The sequence below is a fragment of the Larus michahellis genome, chromosome 1, assembly GCF_964199755.1.
Source record: "Larus michahellis chromosome 1, bLarMic1.1, whole genome shotgun sequence".
Lineage (NCBI taxonomy): Eukaryota > Metazoa > Chordata > Aves > Charadriiformes > Laridae > Larus > Larus michahellis.
The window spans coordinates 201,285,852-201,298,693 of record NC_133896.1 but is presented as its reverse complement, the minus strand read 5'-3'; the positions used below and the strand labels follow the sequence as shown (position 1 = coordinate 201,298,693).

The following is a 12,842-nucleotide window of genomic DNA, read 5'->3' as shown; positions in this document are numbered from 1 at the left end:
AAATATAAACAGATAGGTTAAAGAACTGAAACGCTCTAGTTATGAAATTGTGCCAATCTCATGATGAAATACAGACACATTACCACTGTCTTCCTTATCTGTAAGAAAAAAACCCACAACTTCGATTCTACCAAACTGGAGTGAACAGAGGTCAGTGAATTAATATTTACCCCTAATATTAAGAATTTCAGAGTGAATTGAAAGGTGCCCCATTAGACGGGGCACTTGCCAAGTGCTCATATCAGGAACAGCAACATTAATGCAGAAAGTTTGGTTTCCATGCTGCAACACTACAGAGGAAAGTCTTTATCCTGGACTCATTGATAGATTTGAGATAAAGTCACCAGTTTCTCAAACTTGTTTCATTCTCCTGTCATTTTTTTTCTTAATATACAAAGCATAGTATTTTTGCTATTGCTATGAATGCTTTTTGAATTTTCCAGACTAAAAAGACAAATACAGTATTGAGAGGAATAATGAACCGTTTCTTTATTACAGTCTTCAGACTTCCATTTTGTGAAACACGTACTCGAAGTACTGATACAACCAAAGCTATTTTGATGATGCTAAAATGACGTGGCCAAAACAAGTTCAAATTCTTGTATACAAAATAACCAGATCTAGTATGAATTCCACATATGTAAAAGTTACTCATTTTTTGTACCCCAAAATGGAGTCATCTATCTTCCTTCAACTATATGATACTGTTATTCTGAATTCTTTAGACAGCCTTGTAATACAACCACTTCCAATGCTTCACCCCAACTATATGTGTGTGGTTTTATTCTGTGTATCACAAGGAGTTCTACTGACCATGACACAAAGTTGACAACCAGTCCACTTAACTAAATAAATGAACAAGTTTTCTTTCATAAATACAATGGCAATCATAATTAAACTAAAAAGATAAATTGGGAAATGCAGTTAAATTATTTCTTCCTTGAGCAAGAGAATAAAACAGTTCAAATTTTTTTCTACCTTGAACCATAAGTATGGGCTCTTTTCCACCGCCGTGTGCCAGCATCTCTCTACGATAACGCTCACCCATTGCCCTGGAGAAACACAGATGTTAGAACCATCTGCAAACACAACCTGCTCAGCTTTCAGTCAAATTTGCTTCTAGGATCCCTACGGAACTCCGAGACAGAGATCAAATGAAATTTTCCACTCTGAAACAATGACTGCCTTGATTCCATGTTGACTCCTCAAATTCAAATTACATTTAAAATTACACTACGAGTAACTGGACAAATTTTATACATATGAATATGTGTTGGTGCTTATAGAAGTTAATTTGTGAACAACATTTCAGCCTTCATTGCTCCAAGGGGATAAGTTGCTCTGTTACAATGCTCTGAACATTCACCTAGGATATAAGAACCCTTACAATTTGTGATCTCACAATTTACTTTTTAATTTCACCAAGCAAAATGAGTAGCATAGCTATACTTAGCTTTGAAGTTGGTGACATGAAGCTTGCTTAATACCCGCAGTTGCTTTGATTTCAATAGAAAATTACAAGTAACTAGGCATCTATGAAAATCAAGCTCTCTAATTACATCTAAATATGGATTTCAGTGCCTCACAACTGGCACACCTGTATTTTAAAACATCGACACGAATTTTTTTGCACCAATGAACATGTCCCAAAGTACACTTTATATCTGTTTTTTAATCCTCTTAAAATCAAGAAAAAGGCTAAAAACTAATTGTCACTAAAAAAGCCCATCAGCCTATGTGGCCCCATTTGTGTCATGTTTTCCAGAAGCAAGTATCACGACACTTGATTCTGCTTAATATTTTCTCTGGTTTTACCTATCAAACGGGTCCTGAGCAAAACACTGTTTCCACACCATGGAGGCAACAGCCCTAGACATGAGGTAGGAGTAATATTTGGCACCATAGCCCACAAGATGACTGAATCGCAGCTGCCAGGCCTGTAAGGAGAAAACAAACAAAAAACAGAACAGAAGTTATCTTTTAAATCCTTTAAACTGTTCGGCATTTTCTGAAGTATGATGGAAGAAATCTGATACTTTTAATGACAAACAGTTAAAAAAAAAAAAAAAAAGAAAACACCAACCACCACCAGAAATCCCAGAAGGAACGCATCCTTTATTATAAGAAGCATTTTTCAACCTAAATACTGTATATCCAATATACTGATCATCACAATTGAAATTATACACAAATAGGGTCTGAAAGAGAGAAAACCGAGCAGTAAGAAAATGTATTCATATTTGATAGTAGCTGTGTTGTTGTTCTTGTCTTGAAAGAAAACCACAACTACGTTATTACAAGTAACACCACATTTTATCATTTTCCATATGAATAAGTGCAGTGTCACACTTGGAAAAGTTCAATCCATAAACTTTTGCCACAAACAAAATTATAATAGGGACCTGCATTTAATACTATAAAAAATACAGTTTCCCATATGCCAAAAAACTCAGAGGTAGACAAATTACATCCACATGCAATGTCATTGTTCACAGATTTGTTTGCACATTTTAAAATGCATATATATAGCAGATTATCATCTGTAATTATATTGTTATTCATTTATGTATTGTTACTTGGCTTTATGACTCATTCCAGTGATGGTGGACTCCTTTTTTAATGCTGTTTGGTGTTGACTGTTTACTTATGTTTTCTTAGCAGAGAAAATCAGAAGTATCAGCCTGACTTTTACAGGAATAAAAATACTTTTTTTTTTTTTTTTTTATTTTCCTGACTATAACAGAGTAATTTTAATTGGGAGAGACCTCCGAAGGTCATCTGGTCCAACCCTTGCTCAAAGCAGAGCCAACTTTAATGAGGTTTCTCACGGCTCTGTCTAAAGTCTCAGCATCTCCAAGCATGAAGATTTCATCACCTCTCTGGTGCAATGTGGAAAGGCAAGCAGGTCCAAGCTGAAAAGACATGATTTCCCAACAGATTTGGGCATATTTTTTGAACTGAAGATGGATGAATGTATAGATGGAGGAGTGTGAAATACTCTGCCCTTTCGGCTCTCTGAGGAAACCAAAAAGGAGACAAGTCCCATATCTTATTTGTCCTCCTATCCTAAGTCAAAGCTCCTAACATTCTTGTGATACGACTGTTGTCAAGATTTTTGTAGGTACTATAGGAAACAGAGTTTTATAGAGGAACTAGAAGATAAACAATAAAGTAGCATAACAGATGTTTTAAATTTAAATCCATGGGCTGTCAGATGCTTGTTCCTATCCTAGAGTCAATGGCTGAAATTCTGAGGCAGCCAAACAGGAAAGTGAAGGGGCATTAACAGTTTTCCAGAACTATTTATCTTTAACGGTGATTCTTTATCACACTGTAAATAACAATCTCCTGACTTTTGACAGCTGAAATAAACTATGTTTCCTTCTTCATGAAAGAATCATCATCTTATTCTCCATTAGCCAAGTCAAAGATATATGTGTATGTTAAAAAAAAAAAAAAAGACCAACTGAGAGGGTGGAAAAAGAATTTGGCTTTTTCATCAGCCTTTTTACCTTAAAAAAGGCAGCAGACAGTGGCCTGTAATCTAGATAATTGTGAACAGCTGATGAGAAACAAAGTTGTTAGCTCCCTTTTCTAAGCAACACCTACAAATAAAAGTTCTCAAAGTTAGCTGTAATTCAGCCATTCAAAAGCTACTTTTAACAAGATGGTTATCTCCACCCTAAGACAGGTGTCCCAACCAGATGGAATTTGCCATGGGTGAGTAATCGAGCCTCTACTGGTAGCTTACACAACTAGTTTAAAGTTGGAGCAACAAAGTTATAGGAAATGAAAAACTGTCTTGTCTTCAGCTTTCTGTGGGTCTTGATGCATGATGCAAACTCTTAAGAATGATTAACTTTTTTTTTCTTTTCTTTAAGGTAAACAGCAACTGAACCATATCTCATTGTAATGCAAGTATGTAAAAACATTCAGCTTGGATACAGATTCTCCAGTTTGCTCTGAAAATTATTATGGTTGCCGTGTTTACACTCTATAGCTACAGTTTTTCTAACTAGTCCCTTAATTATAACCATAATCACTAAACTAAAAGCACATTTTGAAACAGATCAGAGAGCCTACATTTTTAGAAGACTGAGCAGGAAAACTGTCAGTTTTTATTTTTTTGTGTGCTAAGTTTTCAAAGTTAGAATTAAATGTTTCGACTTGAAAGTACAATTCACTCAGGAATGTGAAAAGCATTACTGATGAATTGGTTTCACATACTCAGAAATTTAAATAATTTCCAAACAGGTCATTTCAGTGAAAAATCCAAGTTGCTTTGTCTGCTACAAACAAAAATAATTTCTATGAGCTTGACATAGAGAAGATTATTTCCACCTCTCCCATCAGAAAGGAATTATTTAAATGTATCATATAAGCTGTAACTAGGACAGTATGTTTTCCTCAACAGCTCAGGTTACAGCTTTCACATTAAATGCTCTTGCTTTTAATGGTCTGCACCTAAAACAGCTCGTCTGCACTTCCAGGATGACCAACTATTCCATTCATCCGGTTCCTTGAAATTCTCTATCTCAAGTAAGCAAGGAGAAAAGAACATCATCTCAGCAACCTGTCCAAGACCAAAAGCTTGATTCAGAGTCTGCACCTAAACCAGCCCTCAGTACCCTCTGTTCAAATAGAAGACATTTTGTTTGACCTCATCTTTGCTAATATACTTACGTAAGAAAGTTCACATTGCTTCCTTTCAGAAGAGAAAATTAACTATTACATTATTCAAGTACATGTTCTGATCCTACACTGTTCTAGCAATTAACTTTCCAAAACTGGACTTCGCCACCTGTCAACAAATATTTAAACATTAAGACACATCCTCTACCCAAATTCACAAGGAGCTACCTGCCTGCATTTAAAAAAATCTTTCTACATTATACGGATGAGATTACAATCTAGGCATAAAACATTCAAAAAGCTCAAGAATATATAGGCTGATACTCCTTTAAAAAAGTTCTATAATCAATAAGAAATAAACACATCACTGTAAATGTATTTAAAACTAAATGGTTCATCTTTTTACATAGAACTCCATTTTAACAAAATTAGCTATAGATGCAAAATGACTTCATGTTTGGTGTTATTTCCAATGCTGACTGATTTCTCCATATTAAAAAATAAGAAAAAAAAGACATATCAGTTTCCCTTTTGGAAAGGCTAGACATGTAGAAGTAGGGCACTCTCCTTATTAAATATTATATTTTTGGTAAGTGGCTAGAAAGTTAATGAAGACTCTGAGTAATCATCTACTTCAAAAAGTTCCATGAACCCATTCCAGGAGTTTATAAAACAGTGCATTTTACAGCATAGCCCATGGGTTATGATAATATGCCATCCACAGGTCATGTTCATGCCTGCTTTTCATCCAACACCACAGACTGAAATAAAGGTGTGCGACTGATCCACTGCAGTTATTAAAAGGGCCTTTTCCCCACCAGCATTATCCATCTTCTCTTATAACCATGTCTGAAATATTTCCAAAATTCCATGTGCAATGGCTTTCCATCACATCTTGTAGCAAACAAAAAGACTGCACTGATACTTTTGTATTCTTACACCTTATCTGGAATTTTTTAAAAAGTCCTTGTACAATACATTCTTAGGGTAAAATTCAGTTCATTTTACTTTAGCTACCTTAATCTAGGCGTCTTGCCCAAACTAGTCACGTAGGCTTCCTTTGTAGTCAGAGGACAGAAGTATTTATCCTGTTATCTTTGGAGAGGATAAGAGTACTGCTCTAGGAGAAATCTGAATGATTTACTACAACTTCTTTCTTCTATTTAAAAGTTAAACCATTCGTTTCAACAATGTAGTAGGATCAGTTAAACTAAACTGTTTTGAAGACTACATAAAATAATTTAGGATTCAATTACTTGAATTCTAAATTTAGAACTGTTAAAATTATCACAAAAATAATCTGATATAAAAATTTACATGTGATGCTAAAAAGACAAAACTGAAAGAAAAAACTACAGGTAGCTTAATATATACTAACCTAGCTTTTGTTTGAGTGTGAGTAATCGTCGTTCCAGGGAGCTCCACTAATTACATGGAATCACTGCTACAAAATGCTACTACATCTTTTGAAAGAAAAAAAACCTACAGAAATTCTTGACTAGTGCTTGGACTTCTCAAAATGCTCTTTCAACAGTTTCTCCTGTGACTTCAGTTACTTCAAAGTATATTTAAGTCCATTTTGCTTTGCATCTTAAGACAAAAAACACAAGTGAGAACCTGAAAAGACCGAACATTAAATTAAGAAAAGTATTTTCGTCATTTAAGTCTTCTAATTACAAAATGTGCGCTACAGTAATTACATCAATGAGCAAGTTGTTGAGTAGTTTCCACGAGCAACAATACTTGATGGAGATTATATTTGGTGCCCTCCCCCTTCTTAATTAAACATTATTCTGGCAGGAAATCCAACAGAGGAGCAGCCAACTTATCTCCTTCAAGGGCTACTGGGTGGAGAACCCCTGGGTCTGGCACTAACTCGGTCCTATTGCTCCTAATGCCCTTGAATTTAGCTATCAGCACGGGTGGAAAACTCCTGAGAGACATGAAGAAGCTCCAGGGTCTGGAAGGGAACAGTGAGTAGCGTGGAAATCAGTACAAGCTATTTCCCTCTGCCGAGACCAGGGTTTATTAGGGCTAGTGAAACTCCAGGACAGCACCGCTCTGGCATGCAAACGAGCACACTGTAAGTTAGCACAGGTGATGTTTTCTTGGCACTGTGTCAGCCGCTCATACAGCAGGAGCTGGAGATGGAATGTAAAGAGCTGCAGGTTACAGGTCAAGAACTATGAGGCCACTTTTCAGCACACAAAAATGGTAAATTTGCCGTGGGGTGCAGATCAGAGGGATGCTCCACATTTAGCTTAGCGAGTTTCCTGTTCTGATGTACTAGCTGCACTGACTGGCATCATTTTAAAATATCAGAGGGGAAAAGTATTTTTATAGAAAAAGAAAACACTATTATCTGACAACCAGGAGATCTGGTCTCGCTTTTTTCCTTTGATTCCATTCTGCGTTTTCATGCTCTTCACACCCATATTCTGTCACAGATGGAGGTTTAAGATCACTTTTCTCAAAATTCAAGGAAGTTATTCAAGAGATTTCACAGCACAGAACTGCAACAACATCCAGTACAGAAAATTTCAGTCTCGTTCATTCATTACAGTGACTCCAGAATTAGTGTGCTAGTCTACTTCAATTAAACACCCTTCTCTGAACCTCTTCCATGTTCCCTTTCCCAGAAGAACTGAGCTTGCGGTCAGACAAGCTGAGAAGCTCCCTGGTAAGGCTCCTCTTTATTCCTTGCCCCCCCCGCCCCATAACGGGAACAAGCAGCCCAGCACCGCTAGCAGAAGCCCAGGCTGTGGCTGCCAGGCTCCAAAGCTCAAGCTCTGCCACTGGGTGCACCTATTTTGGGGAGACCAAATTGTCACATAGCAGAATTTATTCTCCCGGCTTTTCTGTTTAAACTACTCATTTACTTTACAAAACAAGAAAAGGATTTTCACGTATGCTTTGCCGCTTAAAGAATTCACTGCTGTTCTGAAACAAATCACAGAATTTCTTTCCCTTATTATATTAGTTTCTTACATAAGTTTACGGCGTGCTTTGAAGACGTCCTCAATTCATTCTCACTTGAAGAAACAGTTTAACAAGTTTTGGAGTGCAGAGTTTGCAAACTGTGCCAGTAGCTACCTCTGGGGAAAAGCCAGAGCACTCACTGACTGGCAGAAACAACTCTCTCCATAGGTATGCAGTGGCTTGCTCGGTCAACTTACTTTCTGTATTTTTGGCCTGAGCCCCTCTAAGTTTTATAGAATTACATCACCGTCATCGTTCTGGAGTTTCACAATAATAAAAAAATCCAATAAAGAGCTTTAAAACCACTTCCTTTGCTGCAGTTTCTAATCTTGTTTAGAATAACAGAAAGCTAATTTCAAGAAACCACATCTTGTGCTGTACCCCCAACTTGCTTAACATCAATACTCTTCAGTTTTTTAGCGTCGTGCATTTCTGTGTTAGGAGTGGGAGAGCGCACAAAGTAAACCAACTCAGAGACACCGCTGACATTTCAGAAAGCGAGTCAAGCAAGAGATTACAACTTCAATTTATAACACTTCTGTGTTTTTATTATAAAATGATAAATAAATCTAGCAAGGCAGGGAATGTAAATATTTTTGCAGTTGTTTACAGTAGGGAAGAGGAAAGGAATTTAACATGCAATTAACCACTTAGGTGATTCTAGATATGTACCATATGGTCTTTGAATTACTTAAATTAAAGAAAAATATTTCACTTTTATTTATAAACTATTAATGCATTTGAGCTGCTTACAGCAAAATCATTTAAAACTATTTAGTCTTCACCTTCTCTCCTTCCCACAAAGGGCCTGGAGGAAGGGGGACATGGGATAACAAAGAATGCTGACATCAAAAAGCTATGTGTATGATCTGCAATCTGCATTGCTGCACAATCCTTAACACTTGGATTAAAAGACAAAGAGCTATGAAAATTGATTTTATATTCTGTCCTTCGAATGACTTTATTTGGACAAGTTGAGAGACAATGTTCCTTGTAAACATTATAACTAGTCTTAAAAGTAAAATATAAAAAAACATGCAGCCAGAGAATTTCCAAATGAGTCCTTCATGTTGTAACACATTACACACATACAAATGCAATACACACACACCACTCTATTACTAATTAATAATTTATTACTGCCTAAGTTTCAAAGATCCGTAAGCCCGAGATAACTAGAATCAGATCACCACGGTTTCCTTTGGGTACAGACTCCCATTGAAGCCCAAGGTTTTCATTCTACTTTATCAATTAAACCAAATTTTACGTATTGACCCATTATTTTAAAACAAACATCACAAATGCTGCTTAAGGTAAGCTCTTACAAAAAACCAAGAAATATTTTAAGCAATTTAACTGCAAAATATATTTGCCAGTACAACTTAATAATATAAATTATCTGTGTCTACACTGGAAGATGAAATAGATACTATTTCACAGTAACGCTCATTTACTACCTTTTGCCAGAGCCATTCCAGACAGGGATTTAGGGGATCATGCTTCTAATCCTGAATCTGCCACAAACTGCAAATGAACTTGAAGAAACTACTTTTACACCCCCCTGCCCCCAGTCTAAATGCCACCTCCTGTTAAGCGAGGGTGATGATAGTTCCTCTCTCTCGTTCTTTTCTGTTTTGACTGCAAACATTTCACAGAAAGGACAATCTCCCACTACGTTTGTAAAGCATTTCATTTCAGGCCCTCTAGCCTGTATTTACGGCAATGATATATTCAGTTATATCTATCACTAGCAAATATAGCTCCAGTACTGCAATCCCGGGGAAAAAAAAAGGGAAATGTGAGATGTGACAACAGAAATATATAAAGCTAAATAAAGCAATCTGCGTTTATAAATACATATATATATATGTATATATCTAAAGCACATATAGCTATTTCAAAATGTTACCAGGAGATGTACGCAACTACTTCCTGCACTGCTCCTTAAAATGCTCTGCTCTGCTGCATGTAAATACTATTGCTAAAGTATGTTTGAGTTTCACGGGGCTAACACTTGCTAAAAGAATTTCCTTAAAAGTGCTTCATATCTCACGATATCTGTAAACACTCTGCTGCTGTAGATAGTTGCCCAGTGAAGTGTCATATTACCACCAGAAAACAAATCTTCACAATATTTGCTATCAGCATTTTCTTTATCGTAAAATGAACTCAACTCCAGAAAGACAGAAACCTAAACAAACCCTGAAGGGTGACTTTAAGAGCTTTTGAAAGTCCCAGCGTCTACTTTAATACTGACCTCAGCAGGGCACCAATCTTTCTGAAATAGCTTTTAGCTATTAATTATTTATAGAACTATCACTTCCACAGAGTTCACTGTGCACTCCTTTATTAATCTTTTTCTCAGACCCAGACTCTTCAACCTGATTTTATAGTGTACTTTTAAGAAGGCTCATATGAAAACTAATCCAGGGATTTGCACTTTGTGTAAACAACTTATTCATTTCCAACATGGCAAGGTAAAAAATTACTTTGAAGGGGTTACACAAACTTCAAGAGGTTGAGTAATGACATATGACTTCACCTCTCTTCAAAACACTCCAAAAAGTGGAATATGAGCAACAGCAGTGCCTCTTCAAGTAACTGAAGAGAGAGAAAAAGTGGAAAAGCAATCTTCTATGAAGGTTCTCTGCTTTTACCATGAAATTTATGCCTCTGTGATCTACAACAGTGGTTTCTTTAAAACTCGCTTTAAGAGAGATCCTAGACCCACTGGCTGTCTGCTTCCGTCTTCAACAAATGAGGGAAAAGATTGGCAAGTGTTTCAAAGATTAGGTACCAACCATAATCACATTTGCTGTAAATTAAACCGCTTTTTCCATCCTACTATCTGCTCACTCATAAGAAACAAACGATCACAGTCTCAATTCCAATTCTATTTTTTTTTCATAGAGGTTTCCAATACCAGAACATACATACTCATGTGTATCTACATAATCGTTTATTTTCTAGCCAAATAAACTCAGTTTCCTCAGCTTTCCTCATAGGCCGTGTTTCCAAACACACTTACCTTTCCAAAACAGCTTCTCTGTATTTCTTCCAGTATTTCTACATCTTTTTAAGATGTACAGGACACAACACTACCCACTGCTAAGTCCCCAACACCAAATACTAAAATATATTTTAAAAAAAACAGATATGATTTTCTTTAATAGCATCCCACAAATGTTCTTTTTGCATTTATTGTTCTTTAAATACCTATTTATTTAATTGCTTTCCTAATGCAAACTACTTTGGATCCAAATTTGGATCTTTTAAATTCTACTTTTCATGATTTCTGCAAACTTTGTCAACGGAAGGCTCTTCTATAAATACTATACATCAATTCTCATACAAATCATTAAAAAAACCCCACAGAACCAAGTAACTCCTGGAGAGACACTTGAAGTGTCCCAGCTTGACACTAAGCTTTCACCTGCTCTTTCAGCATGTTTTCTACATGTTGCCTCAGCCATGACTCCACAGTTTGCTTGTAGAATTAGGCTTTGCAGGTGTCAGAAAGCTTGCTAAGTCTAGAGTTATAATATCAATGACTTAATTCCTATTCCCAAGGTCAATGAATTTCTTAAAAGAAAAGTAGATTTTTTCCATCTCAGATGGTTCTTAATGACACCATAATTATTTTGCTCACTTGGTTGTTCTCAAGGTACTTATGAGCTGCTTAATAATTGGTTCTACTACTTCTTAAGTGACAAAGTCTGAATGCTTAGTCTACAGTTCCCAAGTTCTCCTCCCTTCATTAGAGTAGCTAGCATAATAGCATTACCATTTTTTGGTAAATTCGTGAGTGGTAATTCCTCCAGGTCAGTGACTGCTTTGACAAACTTAAATATTCTGACAACATCTAATCTAATTATCTGCTAAGTTTTCATTTCTTAATTTCAGTTGTTCTTCTCTCTCACACTGAATCCATGCTCTCCTCTTATTTCTTCAGCAGTTAGGGAACTTTATTTATTTTCACAACTTGCATTTTGCAACTCAGCATTTCTGGCCTTCTTCCTTCTGAATTCTCTTAGTAATTCTCTCCAGTCATATAATGATCTCTATTTTTTTATTATCTTAGTAAGGTCTTTAAATGGCTTAGTTCCTTATTCCCAAATCTTCTTCACAACTGGATATTTTGTGCCTTTGGTCCAGTCTCTTTGATAACTACACAGTGTCTTTTGATTCATCATACTGAACTGTTCTTTTTGATTTCCTTTAATCTAGCTTTCAGCTCTGCTTAGCCTCTAAGATTGCTTTAGTCTAACCTAATAAATCTAAGACAAATTTGGGAAGATTTTAGATAAAATAAGTATGAAGTAAAATCACAATTCAAAATTTAATAGGCAGCCACTACTTAGCCTTCCTTACCAATAATTTCAAGATTCATGTTCACCACTTGAGTCAAGTTTTCAGAATTCAAAACCACTTTTACCTTCAGGGGTTAAGGGTTATCACTCTTTTATTTTAAGACAGCTGCCTCATCGTTTGCTCGGCCTGACTATTTATTCTCCTTATATGGTGTTACTGATATTCACATGAAATGTTATACAGGACCACAGTTTTAAGTACACATTATTAGTCACTCCAAAGACCTAACATGACATTCTAAGACAACAGATGCCACAATGATATGGATGGCAGACTCAATAACAAGATACTTCACAAAAACTGCCAGCCAGCCCTCAACAGACTGAGGAAGAGGCCTGTTAAAAACAATATTCTCCTCCTTCTCACTGTGGCACCACTACTGAGAGTGATCAGGATCAGTAAAAGACCATGATACAGAACTTCAGAAACCACATTGTCTCCATTTTTGGCCTCTAGCTTACTTAACACAACTAAGCATGAGGTCAGGTCACCTTCAAACTCCTAAGAAAAGGCTCCTAAGAGGGAAAAAGAGGCATAAAGCTGCTCTTTTGCTCTCAGGTGTTCTTCAACAAAATAACAATTTTGTTGTTGGGCAAAATACTCGGGCACATTTTGACAACGTGTGATGCAGAAACTATTTCTTCTCTGCAGAGAAGCTAGTTCTGTCTAGTGACACCATCTGCCCTTCAGCTGACCAACCTCCAGATGCCTTTACACACATCTGTTAATGAAATCTTTGTGTCCTCAGCACCCATGGCAAGCCATGTCTTCCTGCAGTGCCAGAGAGCCTCCCTGAGCAAGCACTCCAAACGTTAGGTTGCAACTCATCTGCTGACTTCCTTTGTAAGGAACACGACAGA

General features: G+C 36.5%; 1 protein-coding gene across 3 annotated transcripts in view; it reads right to left on the bottom strand.

The window, feature by feature from the left end:
- The window catches only part of MIPEP (mitochondrial intermediate peptidase), an 84,356-nt gene that overhangs the window by 16,239 nt on the left and 55,275 nt on the right, over positions 1 to 12,842 (bottom strand). For all 3 annotated transcript variants that reach the window (XR_012584845.1, XM_074569144.1, XM_074569155.1), the window contains 2 exons: positions 1,816 to 1,937; positions 979 to 1,052 (listed from right to left, as the gene is read on the bottom strand). Coding sequence is in view for 2 of the 3 variants with exons in the window: in XM_074569144.1 (XP_074425245.1) it covers positions 979 to 1,052; positions 1,816 to 1,937 (196 nt within the window). In the remaining variant the exon portion in view is untranslated. The remainder of the gene's footprint in view (positions 1 to 978; positions 1,053 to 1,815; positions 1,938 to 12,842) is intronic.